Raw genomic sequence first — 17,977 nt, forward strand, 5'->3', positions numbered from 1 at the left:
TGGAAAATGGCTGCAATGAAACAAAGAGTGAAAAATTTAAAGGGGTCTGAATACTTTCCGTACCCACTGTATATCTATCTACTATCTAAAAAAACACAGAAACAGCAGACCGTAAGGGTAGAGGCAGAGCATTCCATAGTTAAGGTGCTAAGGACTCAAAAGCTCAATTAGCTCAGGTCTTAAGTCGTGTGCGCGGGTCAATTTATCATATTAGACCCAAGTGAGGGAGCTGACAAATATGTGTGAAGCAGCTCAGCCACATATGCAGAAGTTTGACTGTGCAATACTCGGTATGTAAGTTTTAGAATTTTAAACTGAATCCTAATTCCATTACATTGGAGAGAAGGCAGTCGTCTACTTTCATTTAAAAATAGGACCGGATTCTGAAAGGGATTATGAGAATAGACAGCAATGCAAATGAACCTTGACCAACTTGTTAGGGCCAATTACAAGACAGAGAATTCTAGTCAACGATGGAGCATGGATATAGGTGGCAGTGAAGAATGGCAAACATTTGTATCATGGGAAAGATATATCAGATCATTGTGCTGCAGGAAGCATTAGAATACAGAGGTTAGACATTCTTTGTAACAACATATCTTTACTTTTGTTCTTTCAAACAACTGTTTTGTGGAAAAAAAGAGAAAGAGAATCCGTTCTGTTCACCAGGTTTAGCCAAAGTCAAATAATTGCACTGAGCCTCAAGTCAGCGCCTCAACTTACCTGGCAAATTTAATCAATTTGAGTTGCACCCTGGAGATAAACTCGATTTAGCACTACGGCGAAACAGTGCCATCAACACACTACAAATGCTTCTGCTTCGCGTATGCAATCACATAGATGTGTGCGCACACACAGAAAAAAAGACAGAATGATATAACTCTAGGTTCACAATACTCATATTTTATGTATTTCATGCAATGCCCAATCAGAAGCACACAAACAAGTACACACACATATGCTTCTGAACATGACATGCCGGTCTAAAGCGATCAGTCAAGCCGCACCTACTGTATGTCTTACAAGCAGTACAAATGAAGTGCTCTCTTAAAGCATTGCAACAGAAAGTTAAATCAGGTTGAACAAATGTCATTGAAATCTGCCATTCTGTCTCTCTCACAAGAGACAGAAAGAGGCAGCTTTGACATTCAGTAGAAGAGCCTCTCTTACTCCAGTGTATATTAAAAGGAAAGTGGTTAAAACGAGAATTAAAGGGTAACAATTACTGATATTTAATATGACAGTATGATGCGTTCATTTGAATGGTTGATGTTTTGGTATAACAACACACACATTCGAATCAAGAAATCTATAGCAAACAGTTAAACTCAAGTCACATCACCAATTTTGCAAGCATGGCTATAGTGCTTTAACAGTTTTTGTCTATTTCCATTTGCACAGAATCCAATTACAACTGCGAGGAAAGCCACCTCTAAAATGAGCCATGTGTATAAGAGCTTAAAAATGCAAAGTCTATATTAACAAATTTCTCCAACAAAAATGAATGAAAGTATATGCCATTACAGATCTATGTATAGTAATCTACTGAGCAAAATTTTGAAATTGCTAACAACTTAAAATTTCTGTTGTGTAACAACGGTTACCGCCCCAACTATTCTGTACAATGACTCAGATGTTTTTCTTTGCTGTCAACGATTAATTGGGAAGAAAATGTTGCCAAGCCATTAACAAAAGCTCAGTGTTGGCCTTTATTGTTTCCAGTTTACTTTTCCTTTGAGTGTACTTTTACAGGTATAAAGGAGTTGTAATTGGCCATTAAGCAGACATGCTGCATATTCCAGATTAATTTAACATACATAGACCAACAGAATAAAATGCCACAGCAAATTCAAACCAGCCATTAGCATGCTAAGAGATGTTAGGGCTTATGTTGTGTGGATGATACAATGTTTTTGCTAATTTGCGCTGGCACAAGCATTTAATTCCACTTGCAGAATCACTTTATTCCCAAGGAATGGCAGCTTCTTATTAAAATCTAATTTTGTGCAGTTGTCTCCAAAGAACAGGCATTTAATGAAACAAGAAGGCATGGTCTCTAATGAGCATGAGGTTGCAAGAAGTTACACAGAAGATTACATTTTCAAGGATTTTATGGAACTGTCCCCACCACCACCTAAATGGTTGTGCTACTTTTGTTTATTTTTCCTTTTTTTAATAATGTGTGGCCGACAGTGATTTCTTTGCACAGTCCCAGTAAGAAAATGTGCATAGAATCGTTTTTGGAAAATGTATTTTCTCAATTCTTTTGGCTTGACTATATATTTCCCAATTACTTATTATGTGCATCAAGTAAGGCATTAACATGTATTGAACAGTCTTTCCATCTATTTAAATATGTATATGTATATAATAAATGTATGTCATGGTTTGTTCTATCAGGGTTCTTTTTTTTTACTTAAAGTAACTTAATTGACGTTAAATAAAGTTACTAAATTAACCTTTATTAACCAATATATTGTTAAATTTGAGGAATTATAGCAGAGAACTTTACTTGAGAATTATTTATTTATGTGGTAAAACAAACAAAAGTTCATCCCCATGTGTAAAAAGTTGCCATCCCTTTAATGACTAAAAATACAATTAGATGCACTTTGTAGGTGCAAATGATAAAACGTGCGTTAGTCTTAGAAGGTCCACCCATATATTAAAATCAGGCATATGGTCACGACTCGTTTTACATTTTCAGGTTTGTGATATTCCTGCAGGCTCGTCCCCAGAGCTTTAAAAAAATAAATAAATAAAAAATAAGATATTTGCAAATATAGGGAATCTCAGGTTGCTGCCAGTGTGTTTTGAGGAGTTCAAATTCACAATCTCAACCGACTATAACACACATTTGATCCACATGGTAGCTCAGGAAGGTTTGCCTAGGTGAAGAACAACACTACTATAACAATCCATTCTGTACTAAGTCAGGTGTTTGTTAAACCAAAACATTGCCTTTGAGAAAAAAAAAGGCTTAATCATTTCTGAAGAATTATATAGTTTCTAATTTTTATTGGAATCTTGGACATGTTTCTAATCACTGTATCCAGTATACTGTAACTAACTATAACCATGTGTAACCAGTGGGTTAAATACGGTCACGTGTTTAGGCTCGTGACCGGTAAGCGCTGTCTTCCCTTTCTGCTGCTGTCGCTGCCTGCTGTGCTGTGTGGTGGGGACGAGCGTCCGGCGTGGTGTGCGGGTTCACTGGATGGTCCAGCCAAGGTACGTTGTTTGGCATGTTGTGCTGCTTGTTTTGCCAGACAGTGACATATACTGTTGTTTCTTTCCCTCCATACAGCCAAGTCAATTCATATGTTTTGCCTAGTCTAGATTGCCTACTCACTTACTCATGTGTTCCAATTTTCAGAATACTCGTACGGGAATCTGTTTTATTGTTAATGATCGTGTTGTATATTTGTATGGAGGAAAGTGTGCCCTGGGGATAGTGTGTATTGGTTTTAGTAACTCCTAAATCACGCCAATGTGTTTTTAGAAACACAGTGGTTGTTTAATTTAGTGGTTGATAGGTGGTGACACATAACTAGCTCATTTTATTAGTACAATTCATGGTTTTAGTGTGCTTTGATGTTTGCATGTAGTGTTTTATTCGCAGTCCTAATCTTACTATACAATCCACCTATGAGGACCGTTGCAACCATTTTAAATAGTTTCTTCCAATTTCTTAAACAGTTACAATATAGTTACACTATAACAAATGTTACTCTTCCTGTGTCTTGGATATTTGGTTCTTTATTGCATTAGTTCTGTTTCTAACTTATTGTTCTTTTATAGTTATTTTTAAGTGAATATTGTTTTGTTTGAGTTTCTACAAAATTATTTTGAGTAGCTCAAAACAACAGTGTCTCTGATCTTTGCTGTGGGCTTGCCTGAGTAGTGGGCATCCCCGGGATTGGTAACAACTGAAATCATAATCATGGGTGAAAGTCCCAAGGTGGCGTTGTCAATTGTTAAATTGCTTAAGTTTGGCTAAATGTAAATGTGCAGTATTTATATAGCGCTTTTCTAGTCTTAACAACTACTCAAAGCACTTTTACATCATACAGGAAACGTTCACCATTCACACACATTCATACACTGTGGCCGAGGCTGCCATACAAGGTGCCACTTGCTCATCAGATAAACACTCACACACAACTTGGGGTTCAGTGTCTTGCCCAAGGACACTTTGAAATGGGACTGCAGGGCCAGCGATTAAACCACTAACCTTCTCATTTGCAGGGAACCGCTCCACCACGGAGCAACAGCCACCCTCTATTGGGCCTGGTTACACATAAGTTTGCACTTCAAGCAATATGGTCAACAAGTAACCTTTTCTCTGTTACAAAAGTAAGTCACATAAATCACAAAAATCTTTAATGTAGGTTATGTGTGCCTATTCTACTTTGATCTACCTGAAAGTGCTTAAAGGGAGGCTGTTTCAAACCCAATAAACTTTTTGTCAAATTCAGCAAATATTTACTCACGTCCCACTAGCTGTGTGTGTGTGCGCTATGAAAAGCGATCTGTAAACAGGAAAGAAACTAATGGCGTTCTTCCATCACATGGTTACTGCTCGACTGAACTCTACTTACCTTTTTTGGTTTTCCAATATGAAAAAAAGACCCTGATACCTGCTAACAAATACTTTTTTTTAGTATTACCTCCATCAAGATTCAAAGCTAGTTGAGGCGATACCAAAAGGTGACGTGAAAACCTGCAGACTACTGATTGTTCAGAGAGAATCGTCAATAATCACTGCGTCATCATCGCTAGCGACAGAAAAGGGTGTCCTGAACAAACCACCACCATTTTTAAATTGTTTAGCCAGCTGTGTTTTTTGCTGTCTCCGGCTTCTTTTGAAACAAAATTTGTCTTCCGGCAAACAGCCACATGTTGAAAAAAAACGACACACTTTCGACGTTCTGTGTAGCGGTACTAAATCTGCAATGGAAAGTGGAGGACGGAGCACCGCGGCTTAGTCAACACGAGCAGAGTAGAGCTGGTACTAGCAGGGGGTTAGCGCCAAAAGTGGCTCAAACCAAGCCAAACAACACTATTTCATCCATGCACGTGCACAGGAGGGGCAAAGGGCCATGGATGTATAAAGAGAAAGGTGGTGGGAGTGCGACGGACGGTAAATCTTGCACATGCTAATGTTCTGTAGGAGCACTGACAGGAGGGCCGTATTTGTTAGGTGTTGAGTTCAAAAATCAACAATCTTTTTTTCAAAACAGCATACTTCACTTTTATCTAGTGGACAAATTTACACATCAGAAAAACACTTTGCTTTGCCGGCATTATTACATCAAAGTGTGTTCTGCGTTAGATCAAAGGGTGATTCATATCAGTACTCAATTCTATCTGCCATCCACAAATGCTTGAAGAATGTATCTTCTCTGTTTTATTAATTGAATCCTCGCAGCCATGAAAATTCACTTACAAGCTTACCGAAGGTGGGTGGTGCAGTCTAGATTTTCAAAGCAGTGTGAATACCCTACAGATTCTTCTAATGTGGCTACCTGGCATATATCTTTATTAAGCAAAAAACTGTTTATACCCTGCGTGAGATCAGGAGTATGGGGGACAATACATCCTTAAGATGGACTGGACTCATTTTTTTCAGCTTCAGTACATTTTAAAATGCAGTACTGAACTCTATCAAGGTCTCTGGTCAAAAATCTTTGCAAACTGAGAAATGATTTAGTGAGATCAATGCAGCAAAAGGGGATATGAGTACACATGCTGACATTGGGCTGCCATGGTTGTATTTCCTGGCTAAGATAGTACAAAATGTTGTACTATCAGTTTAAAACTCAAAAAAAGCATTTTAATGACACCATCTGTCCTCTGTGGGAAGTATGGGTTGCCATATGTTCTTATTTAGGATGTTACATATTTGCGCCTTGTGACTCTGCACCACCCAGACAACAACATCAATTTCCACTAGTGATAAGTTGCCCTGGACTTTCCTCTTCATTAAGAAAACATCATTATGTCAGGGTGGAAAGTGAGTGCACAGCTTTTAAATGGAATGAGAAGAGCTGATTTGATTGGCTACGATTGATGCCAGCCCCAGACACAGTCGCCGATAATGTATTCCTAATCAGACTCAGTTTCCAGCTCTGGCACAGGTGCCTACTGTGCTACAGGTGCCTGTTCCTGCATGTGCACAAGTAGTCACATCCTGTGCACCCTGCACAGTTGACTGCACTGTGTACCATGCACCACTAATTCATCAAAATAGGAACAATCGGGTTGTCACCCCTGCTTGCATATTTTGATCCCATGGAACACTGGGGTGTGCAGAATACGTGACCTGATAAAACTATTTGCATTCTTTGTCCATAAGGAACACATCTAACCCCCAAACATGCAAACTGAGCCTTGCCCGACCAGAGATATCTTGGTGGACTGACATTTATGTGCTGCACTACCAAGGCTATAGCCCCACACTATTTGCAACATAAAGATGTCAAAACAGCAAAAGTCTGACAAGATACAGCTTTTAAAGCAGAACCAAAAAACTTTAAATTGATTTATTTTTCATGATTCATGCCATCCTCTGCAACCTACTGATCAAGCATTATTCCCAGTCCTTCCCATTTTTCAATATGCAACAGAAATGATGTTATATACCTCTGGCTGTGAAATTATCAAAAATATGTTGCCATGTCCTGTGATACTGTAAATCACTGGTTGCAAAAAAAAATAGAAAACATACAGTATTGTAAAGCTAAAATGTAGATGCTTAATAAGGAGTTTGCAACAGCACTTACCGGAGCTGTTGCCCGTAACGAAGACCGACTTCTTGCTATCCATCTGTCTGAGTAAGCTCGAACTGGTGTTGGGCTGCTTTTCACACAGTAGCCTATTTATACTGCCAATCATGTCGTTTTGGAAATCCAGTGAACTAGCAGCTTTAAGGATCATGGAGTTCTGCAACCTGGTCATCTGGATACAACAATGTAAAAGTCAGGAATTTTGAAAAACTGAAAAACTGCCATATCATCATAGTTATTATGGATTCCTGTCTGGTGTACATGACAGCAACACTAACCTCCTCAATCACTAGTAACGCATCTTGAGTGGTTTTCCCCATCAGTGCTGCATTCAGATTCAAAGCTGAAGGTACCTAAAAGAGGGCATGAACAGTTGATTTACAGAACAATACTGTAGCTACTACACGAATGGCAAACAAGGAAACAACCCAATGTGTTACTATGCCCTAAAAGAAACATAATATGTATGATTTGTTCTGCAAAGCTAGTAAATATAATTATGTGTCCACACATGGGCTAATACCAGTTCCTTATCAGCCTTTCCAATTAAGATAGAATACAAACTCATTTTGTGCATGTAAACTGTATCCTAACATCATCCTCCCTGGTTAATAAAAGTTGCATTAGAATGATAAGTGTTACGGTGTGTTACAGTAACATTCTCAAGGTACACAGTAGGAATCCAATTACAAAATGGCATGCCCTTTAAACCATTGTCATTTTGATGCATCAAGTGTCAAGTAAAAGCTGTACTAGGAGTGCCTGTGTTGTCTTTCAGAAAATACAATTACAAAGCTTAGAGAAATATGCAAGTCGAGAAAGACTAAGAGTGGGCAGATCAGAAGGCTGAGAGATGTATAACGAAGGGTAATACTGCATTAGTATTCACAATTAGAAGCCCATTCAAGCATTTGGAACAACAGTCTGGCTATTGATTGAGTCTCACATACATTCACTTAGGACAACTTTACTCTGTGTGTGTAGAGCAGGCACTAACGAGGAGACTTAGTCAAAAAGCACATACGTGTTCAGATATTTTTTAGCAAAACAGATGAAAATCACAAATCAATGGAAGGAGAGATTTCAGCAATGTCACATTAGGAGGTAAATAAAGTGAACCATGGCACAAAAGAGATTTCTCAAGCTCATTTGGTGAACTCAATTTTTACTGCACTTTGTTCCACTTGAAGACTTCAATGGTAACCAGTAAGCCGATCAGAAAATAATGCTATAAGAATGATTTAACAGACATATTTTTGAATGGTACAAAAAGTTAAGATTTGCTGAGTTTATGAACTTTCAATGGACATAATGCTATTAAAGACTAAATAAAGACACACTTTGACATGTCAAAGACTACTCTTCCCTATTCATTGTGTTCTGAATCTATTTCCAGAAACCCAAACAAAGTTGTGGAGCCCCGGTCTATATCACCCCTACTGCTAAGTAATAAACCCTGCCTTCTTCCCCGGTCCATTTCCTAAAGTTGTTGATATGACAATCATTCGGCAGCGTGACGCTTTAATTGTGAAGGCGTGATGTTCTTTTCCATGTATTTGCGTGCGGCGCTGAAGAGACTTTCCACTATATCTTGTCTAGGCTTTCTCTTTTTCCTGTGTCTCAAAATGCCTGTGGGCTTAAATTGTTCAAATGCTCTCTCCTACGAACTTCCTGCCTTATCACTTATTTATTGGATTTGCTGTCCCATATATTTTCTCTCAAAGATAAAATCAAAGGAAAGTGCAGGCTTCTATCATCCCAAAAGGGGACTCGGAGATTTAAAAGAATTCAACAAAACATTGGTTCTAATAAATAATTCCCACCTGATTGCATGTATTCTAGTCAAATCACGAGTAGACACAGAGGTAAACATGACAATGATAATTTTAAAAGCTTAGACCCTATGGGACATAAACCGTTCTCACTCAAGATGGAAGAAATTCAGAATGCATTAAGATAACGGTGCAGCTGCTTGTAGGTTTTGCCATAGAGTGGATGCATTAGCCAGTTTTAACTTGAAAAGCTATTTCTTCAGCTTTCTAAGTCAGAGTCAGACAAGCATAACATTTAACTTTTAAAGTGGTTACTCAATTGACTGGGAACGAAATTCATTGTCTTTGAATTCAATTTACTTCATGCCATGTGAGAATTATAGATAGAACAGACAATGTTCCCCAAATACCTTTAAACTGTATTAAGCTGTGGATTTTCGTCTTACTCGTGATTGATAGAATATCCATGCAGAAAATTAACTTGAGCAGCTATGTTTACTTTTTCTTATTTCTCTCAATTTAAGGTGAATCTATCAAAACTCCTGTAACTATGAAATGCCAGAAGAAGGCTCAACAGAAAATGTTGACACAAAAAACACATTTCTATCAACAATCTCAACTACACTAGTTTAGAAATCATATTGTCTCAGCAAATAGTGAATAATGATTTTACAGTATACAAGGTTTTGCGAAACAGAATACATTTCTCTATCACTGTTGGATTTGGACAATGTGTTAAAGCCAAGTTTAATCCAAACTGAAATTAAAAAACTTTTTTGCGCCCAAAAAATCATCATCAATCACTAGGTAAAGTACAGAGTGTTAAAGTTACAGGACTAGTTGTTGATGTAAGATGTATCCCTTGTGTTGTCTTCCCGTCAAAACTAAAAAACAAAAAATTCGTTGATGCTATTTATTTAATTTTTGTTAATTTTTCTTACGCCTTTGTCCCTTTTTTCAACACTTTTGACGCTTTTTTCCAAAGCTTGTCACTTTTTTGACATTTTCAACACTATGTAACACTAACTTGTTAACTTTAGTTTACAGTTATTTTTGGAATTTATGGTCAATAAACCTCATTTATGAGAAATGATACCTAATTGTTGAGTTAGAAAAGCAGATATTAGGAATTATTTAGACTAAAATTAAAGGAATGGATGTTGATGGATAATCACAGACTGGAATATGTCAACTTTTACTCAATACTATTTCAAAACCACTGAAATTTCTCAATTTGACCCGAGGACAACACAAGGGTTAACATTCTGGTCATTTACCATCACCACATGTGGACCCATGAATGAGAGACAGTCATTGCTAGTGAAGCCAACTCTTTTGTCTAGTGTGGAACAAGAACAGCACTGAGCTGTTCAGGCAGGAGATCTAACACTGACGAGTCATTGTGAATATTAGGAAGCTAGGCTTCCATTTACTCATAGTGGAGGCTCGTTAGCCTATCTTGCTGGGTTCCACTTTCCTAGTGGAATAAAATTGTGACTGTACAATGGGTCATCCCAAATGTTTTAAATCATTAAAACCGTTTAAATAGGTAAATAAGTACAGCTATGTTTGATTATTTAAAAAATCCAATGTTTGGAGGCTATTCAGGGCTATGACATGCTCCAGTCAGTCTTGCACAATGGAAGTTGACAGTGGATCTCCTGGCAACGCAAGCTCTCAAATGTAAGCCATGGGAAATGTGGAGGCTGAGAAATCCCAAGAGTTTTAAATTTACATTTTAATACCACCTTCATTAGCCCAGACAGTGTAATTTGTAAGGATGCTAGATGTGGGTGACCTTGCCGAGCAGGAATCGGGGCTTTTCAAATGTAGACGTTATGGCCTGTATTACTGAAGTACAGTGTCCCCGTCAGGCCAATTAATATAAACACAGCTACCAAATGCATTCACTCTCCAACTTTTGTAAAAATTAGAAAATTGGGTCCAACGTACTATGCAGGTCTCATCATTCTCAAATCAGACAAGTTGTGAGATTTGTTTCATGGTGTGGGCGACAGCAAGAAAAGCTTACCTTAGAAAGCACTTTCCCCGCATCCAGGTTTTGAAGAAGTACTTGTTGGGCGTTAATCAGCTGCTGTGGAGTGCGGGAGCAGCTGACATTTTGAAAAGCCACCTTTTCAGCTGTGCTGCTAAATTGGATATATTTATCCAGATCTGTCCCCTCACACAGGATGCTCTTCAGGTTGCCCGGCCTCGTCATCTGAAAAATAAATACATACTTTGGTAGAAGTTGACAAAGAAAAGAACTTTCCATCATTTTATTTATACTTGTGTTGTGTCCTTTGGGTTGTTGTGCAGGCATATAGTATGCTTTATCCCATTTAAAAATAATATGTGGCGTAGTGTTTTTATTTTAATTAAAGTTTTTTTACTTGGATCACCCTCAAATAAAGACATTCTATGTCACTTAGAGACCAGAGGTTTTTAGTGATTGTAATTGTTGCATTTGATAATTAAAAAACTTAAATATTAACATAACAGTAATACTGTGAAAGACCCAGTAACATCAACACCCACACATACCAGATGCATATACACAGAAAGAGTTTTATTATACCAAACATTACACAGTGACACAAGACAGGATACATGACCACAAGACAGAGAATGGCTCGGGAACTGCACTGGGAACTTTCTTTCTGAGCACATTTGCAACACAGCATGCTGAACCATGAGAATGCCTCATTCACAGTAGGGATATTTTAATCAGTACACAATGTATTTAAGCTCATTTGCCAATGTCAGTGAAAGATAATGACCTTATTGCAGCTCATCTAATATTACTTGGTACATATAGTACAATGGTATCGGGGAGCATTTAGCGACAAGACAAATTAATTTCATTCCAAATTACCTACTTTAGACAACTTCAAACAACTTTTTTTTAATCAAGCAAATGCTAGAGTTTGTTCTAATTATGACTGTCAAGACAAGGAGTCCCAGAAGCAGTTCATGGCCAGTACATTTGTACATTTCAAATACTCAAGCACAACACTTTAGGCACCTTTGGTCTTTAGAACATTTTGATTTTTATTTACAGTAAGAGGTGGAAAACCATGTTTCAAAGCAGCAGGGATCCTTACTGGAGACTGTTTTCAACATGCAAGCAGAGTAGCAAAATGATACTTACGGGATTGAGATTAATCCCAGCATTCATGAGACTTTGGACCACTGATGGTGGAACCGACAAATTCTCTTTCAGGTAAGTGGAGAAAGCTTCATTGTCTCTGAGAATACTCCTTAGGATCATTGGTTTAGCTTAAAACAAAGATTGAGAATCATTACTTTCGCAGAACAGCAATTAATACACAGCAGGGACTCACAATCTGAAATACCGTGTGCGGCAGTGTAGTTGAAGTTTACTTGTGTGATACTGACACCTGGTCAGAGATTGGAAACTTACAGTGAAATATTTGTGCTTGTTTTTAAGCCGAGTCTTATTTTCATAGTTTTAGCCACAAATCCTCCTTACTTGCCAACTGCACTGCAGATATTTTACAGCATTTCAGCAGCATTTTTGTCTCTGCCTCCCTTCTTTGTCTATCTGAAATCCTGCATTTGATTTCCACACTACCTTTCACAAATACGAGTGCATGAAGAGACATGTGTGAGACTTGTGTCGTTTGCCCTAATTGACAACTATGCCAACCATGGAGGGGAGCCTGTTGTGTAACTAATAGGACAGCAACCTTTTCATTCGTCTAACCAAAGCACTAGAGGATTAATTGTGTTGCTGAAAGGAAAAGGTTAAAGTTAAGGTCCATGACTTTAAGTATGATATTATCCTAACTGATATAAACATTTGCCAAACCCATGAAAATAAAACCTGCAGTGAAACAAAATCATTTACTTTTAATGTGTGCAAGTTACTGTAACAAATCAAGAATTCCATTTTCTTTTTTGGTTTTGTTTTACATGTTGCTTGGAGTAGCTTTACAGTCTGATTCATTTGACTTTAAATTATGCTTTCTAGATGACAGCTGCAATTAAATCCTTCAATGGCGCAAGTATACGTTGAACACTTGAGTTGAATGAGTGTGTGAGAGGAGCGGTTTGTTGCTTAACATGTACCAGATTGTTAACCAGCCATTTTCTCCTGATTAGCTGCTCACAGATAACCAGGATTTAAGAGAGACAGCTTCACAACCACTTGACTGTTCATTCATACCCCCTAACAATGCCAAATAGCAGGAATCCTACTAAAGTACTGTATACACACACACCCATGCACATATGGTATCTATTCAACATGTGTGTGCTACTCTCTAGGACTCCGGCATGTGTTGTTGAGATGATAAAGGGGTTATGTAATTTAATTAGGTTAGCCCTTTTGCAATTGTTATACATGCAAGTCAGTCAATTATCAAGATGAGGGGAGGAAGTGACTTTTACTGGGTTACTAAAGGTTCAATTAAGATAAATATTGGGTTAAAATAACATAATTCTGTTTTGTCTGGAAATAATTATATTGTTTGCTGCACTACTTACACTCTAAACAACACTTCGCGATTCCTGCTTAACACATATTATACCCCGCATGACTGCAGGAGCACCAGGGGGTGGAAAGGGTTGGATTATGAGGAAATAGAACATGCTCTGGGCTCTTCCTGAACACTGTTGCATTTCTGATTGAAGTGACCACCTGAGTCTTTTAATCAACCTTTGGTAAAAACACCAAAAGGACAACACAATCACCTTTGCCATCATAGTCTTTTGATAGTACTCCATTCCCCATTCTTGTTAATGACCTTTTGTGCTCTAGCCTCCGACAGTGAATTCCATTAATTATGCCCAAGCTTAGATCTTTGATGGATTTAATCTTGTATATTACAAGCCAGCGACCCCAAAATGCAAATGAACCACGAGCCGTTTGTTGAACAGCAGTCCCCCCTCCCCATACCCCTCCCCTTTAGTCTCTTTGCAAATTAGGTGCCGTATGAAAATCTGAATATCATCAGGCTAAATGAGCCTAATGCAAAGCAGCAACTTATCAAGACAAACGATCTGTCAGTCTGCACAGCAAATTGCATCATAAATAATCACACGGCATTGTTTTTAAGGGATAAAGGGGAATAACAAATCCTCCAACTTGTCATCCACATGAAGGGGATACTTTCCTTGATGGAGAATACTTAACAAAGGCATAGGAGAGTGATTGTCGCTGTGAATCTTCTCTACTTATTACTTTTTAAACAATTACTCAGTAGCAATACAACTTGTAAATCAAGAAAGACCAATCTGCACTTTGACTCTGTTGCTTTTCTCCAATTTTGATGATTGTGTTTGATAATAACCTTAAAACAAGGTCCTTTGAATGAATGGCGCCATTGTTTTTAAAAGGTCAGTGCATCAAAAATGTGTTTTCAAATTCTCTTACCATTACCAAGGGTAGACTGTGAGAGGACTGAATCCCACTGGCCGAGGTCATCTGCCAGCCACTGTGCCTTGCTGAGAATAGATCTGTTGACCAGGAGGGTTTGCAGCTCTATCAACATCCCAGCGATTCTGGTTCATCAGTAAAGATAAAAAAGATCATTAGCTGTCGTCTTAGATATAATCTGAAATTATAAACAAAATATTCTGTTTTATCCTAATGTATAATGTCTTAGACAGAGGTGGGACCAAGTCACTGTTTTGAAAGTCAAAAGTAAGTCTCAAATCATTGCACTGAAGTCCCAAGTCAAGACAAGTCCCAGCTCAAATCCAAAGTCCTAAACTTTGTGTTTGAAGACCTAAACAAGTCATAATGCAATATTTACCAAAACAGAGTAATACATTACATTTACACAAATTATGAATGCCTTTTTGAATGCGTATTATTTATTAAGTGGGTCTATAGCATCTGCAGTTGCCATGCTATGCTATCTTTTGACTGGCTGTAGCTAAATACAGGAGGTTGATTAACGCAGCACTTCAACAAGTGTATTTTTTACCGCTTGACAAGCCAACCAGACATGAGGGCGTCTCAGAATCAACAATTCCATTTTTTACTTTGATATTCACAATTGTGACTCAATATTGATCGATTTCGACTAAAAATTAAAATCATGACACCCCTATTAAATAAGATACTTTTTAATCTTTAAGTTTGGGGAAAGGTATCAAGTCCTTCACTCCAAAGGCTCAAGTCCAAGTGAAGTCACACGTCATCGGTGTTAAAGTCCAAGTCAAGTTGCAAGGCTCGAGTAGAGACTTAAGTCATCAAATTTGTCTCTAATCTGACTCAAGTCCAACCATGGGACTCGAGTCCACACCACACCTTGGTCTTAGAAGACAGAGAATAACACATTAGGCCTGCACAATTAATCGTTATTAAATTGCAATCTCGATTCATCCTGTTCACAATTTCATTTTTAAATAAAATTTGATTTAAAAAACAAAACAAAAAAGGTTTTAAAGTGCTCTCAAGCACCGCAATGCTCTTCCTTCTCTTCACTGAAGCCTCTACGTTTACAGGTGCTATAAGTGCCAAAGCTAAATGTGTTTTTGTAGTGGCCATTTGTTTTGTTTTGTCACGGTCAAAAACAATTCTAAGCAACAAAAAAAAAATCGTGATTCATATATTTCCCCAAATCGTGCAGGCCTAGAACAAACAGTACGTACATGGAGTTGTTGAAGTTGTTGACTTGGCCTGGTGCTTCCCCCGGTGTGGAATAGTTTAAACAGGGGTTGTTGACGTTACAGATCATACCTTGAAGCCAGGGCAGCACGCCAGCCGAAGGCATGGCTTTGTTTGGGTAGTGGCCTACAGGAATATAGGTGAATATGTACAGTATCCATGAACACATTGTTGTTTGGATATACTGTATGGATGCAGTGATGTCACAACAGGGGTAAGTATTTGTTTTGTTCATACATCAGGGCTTGTACTTACATTGGCCTTGATAAAGTGGCTCATTGGTGGACCGCACCCACACCAGTATGAAGAAGAGAAACAGGGGCCATATCACTTCAACGACCAGCCGCACCTGCACAAAGAATGTGGTCCTATTTTCATAATTTGTTTATGGAATACATCTTTGGAACATATTGTGGCTCACGTCATTTGCTAATTTAATAATGTGACTTATGATCGCTCGTAAAAGCAAATTTCAAAGAAAGGTGCATGGACTATTCATTATACTGTTTATGAGCGACTATAATGTCCTCATGAGGCTGTGTATTGATGTGATTGTACTTACAATGTAGCTGCACATTCCATAGTCCATTTGTTTTGCGGTTAGTCTTGCTTTTACTCTAAGCACTTCCTGGTTTGATAAAAGGAACCTCTGTTTGTGACTCCTCAAGCCGCAGCTATCACACACTCCCTATCATCTCCTCAACACATTTAATCCTCTTCTGGATGAAGAGTACAAACCACTTCCTTGTTTTTATTCAGCCACTTTAATACCTGCCAGAAGGTAGTGCTCCATATGACATGCTTGGCTTTTATTTATTTATCAACCTTAAGGATGAAGAGCAAAACCGACAAAGCACATCTTGATGGCTCTACTTTTCCACTAGGTTGTTTCTCATATTTCTTTCCCTCAGTTGGCCTTGAGGAATATTCTAGAGACAAAGTACCAAGACCTTAGAGTTAGGAGGTTTTTATACATACACCCATACCTATCTATCTATCTATCTATCTATCTATCTATCTATCTATCTGTATACAGTGAAGGAAAAAAGTATTTGATCCCCTGTTGATTTTGTACATCTGGCCACTGACAAAGAAATGATCAGCCTATAATTTGAATGGCAAATTTATTTGAATAGTGAGAGATAGAAAAAAAAATTAAAAAAAATAAACGCATGTCAAAAATGTTGATTGCAAATTGATTTGCATTTTAATTGAGGGAAATAAGTAGTTGACCCCTCTGCAAAACATGACATGGTACTTGGTGGCAACACCCATGTTATCAATCACAGGCCACCAGGTTGACGCACATCTCAGGAGGGATTTTGTCCCACTCCATTTTGCAGATCTTCTCCAAGTCATTAAGGTTTCAAGGCGGGCACTTCGCAACTCAAACCTTCAGCTCCCTCCACAGATTTTTTATGGGATTAAGGTCTGGAGACTGGCTAGGCCACTCCAGGACCTTAATGTGCTTCTTCTTTAGCCACTCCTTTGTTGCCTTGGCCATATGTTTTTGGACACTGTCATGCTGGAATACCCATCCACGACCCATTTTCAATGCCCTGGCTGAGGGAAGGAGGTTCTCACCTAATTGACGGTACATGGCCCCGTCCATCGTCCCTTTAATGCGATGAAGTTGTCTTGCCCTATTAGCAGAAACATACCCCCAAAGCATATTGTTTCCACCTCCATGTTTGACGGTAAGGATGGTGTTCTTGGGGTCATAGGCAGCATTCCTCCACCTCCAAACACAGCGAGTTGAGTTGATGCCAAAGAGCTCCATTTTGGTCTCATCTGACCACAACGCTTTCCCCCAGTTGTCCAAGCTGCTTGGCAATGGTCTTAGAGCCCATTCCAGACTTGTATAGGTCTACAATCTTGTCCTGACATCCTTGGAGAGCTCTTGGTCTTGGCCATGGTGGAGAGTTTGTAAGATGATTGACTGATTGATTCTGTGGACAGGTGTCTTTTTATACAGTTAACAAACTGAGACTAGGAGCACTCCCTTTAAGAGTGTGCTCCTAATCTCAGCTCGTTACCTGTATAAAATACACCTGGGAGCCAGAAATCTTTCTGATTGAGAGGGGGTCAAATACTTACTTCCCTCACTAAAATGCAAATCAATTTATTCATTCAAGTAGGGCTGCACAATTAATCAAATTTTAATCACGATCACTATTTTGGTTTCCTGGGATCAAATTTGTGTGATTGAGCGATATTTTACAAGTGTCAATCCATTCAGATAATGCTCCAGGGTTTTTGTTTTGTTTTGCAAAGCCAATCTACCGCACCGTAAACCACTGTCTGATCACGATGTAGACCGTCACAGGGGACAGAGTAAGCCCCGCTCCCATTCACTCACATATGGCTCCCAGGAACATGGAGAGACACAGCGGCCGCCGGTCCACACTTTTGTCCACAGTTTTAATTATTATTAACACAGCTATATATTGTTAAGCAGGAGAGGCAAACCTGTATTTGCACCAGTGTTTCCGCTGGTAACTCAGCTATTGCGGCCGCAATGGCAAAAAACAAAGAAGTTATTGAATGCAACTAACTTCAATTTGTTGAGCAATAGCGTGTTAGACGGAGCCTGCAGGACCTGGGCGAGGGATGTGACCCATGGCCAGAATATCATAGTTCATTAAAATGCAGCAGAGTTGCACACTACACACACACACACACACACACACATTATTATTTATATACACTCACCGGCCACTTTATTAGGTACCCCATGCTAGTAACGGGTTGGACCCTCTTTTGCCTTCAGAACTGCC

At 38.6% G+C, this 17,977-nt stretch overlaps 1 protein-coding gene across 7 annotated transcripts in view; it reads right to left on the reverse strand.

The window, feature by feature from the left end:
- LOC117934569 (phospholipid-transporting ATPase ABCA1-like) overlaps positions 1–17,977 on the reverse strand; it is a 186,270-nt gene that overhangs the window by 122,393 nt on the left and 45,900 nt on the right. For 6 of the 7 annotated variants that reach the window (XM_034856320.1, XM_034856319.1, XM_034856322.1 and 3 more), the window contains 7 exons: positions 15,456–15,549; positions 15,185–15,326; positions 13,959–14,086; positions 11,712–11,839; positions 10,593–10,781; positions 7,067–7,141; positions 6,786–6,960 (listed from right to left, as the gene is read on the reverse strand). In XM_034856320.1, the coding sequence (XP_034712211.1) occupies positions 6,786–6,960; positions 7,067–7,141; positions 10,593–10,781; positions 11,712–11,839; positions 13,959–14,086; positions 15,185–15,326; positions 15,456–15,549 (931 nt within the window). The remainder of the gene's footprint in view (positions 1–6,785; positions 6,961–7,066; positions 7,142–10,592; positions 10,782–11,711; positions 11,840–13,958; positions 14,087–15,184; positions 15,327–15,455; positions 15,550–17,977) is intronic. The other variant, XM_034856324.1, reaches the window with a different exon arrangement.

Source organism: Etheostoma cragini, chromosome 19 (assembly GCF_013103735.1).
Source record: "Etheostoma cragini isolate CJK2018 chromosome 19, CSU_Ecrag_1.0, whole genome shotgun sequence".
Lineage (NCBI taxonomy): Eukaryota > Metazoa > Chordata > Actinopteri > Perciformes > Percidae > Etheostoma > Etheostoma cragini.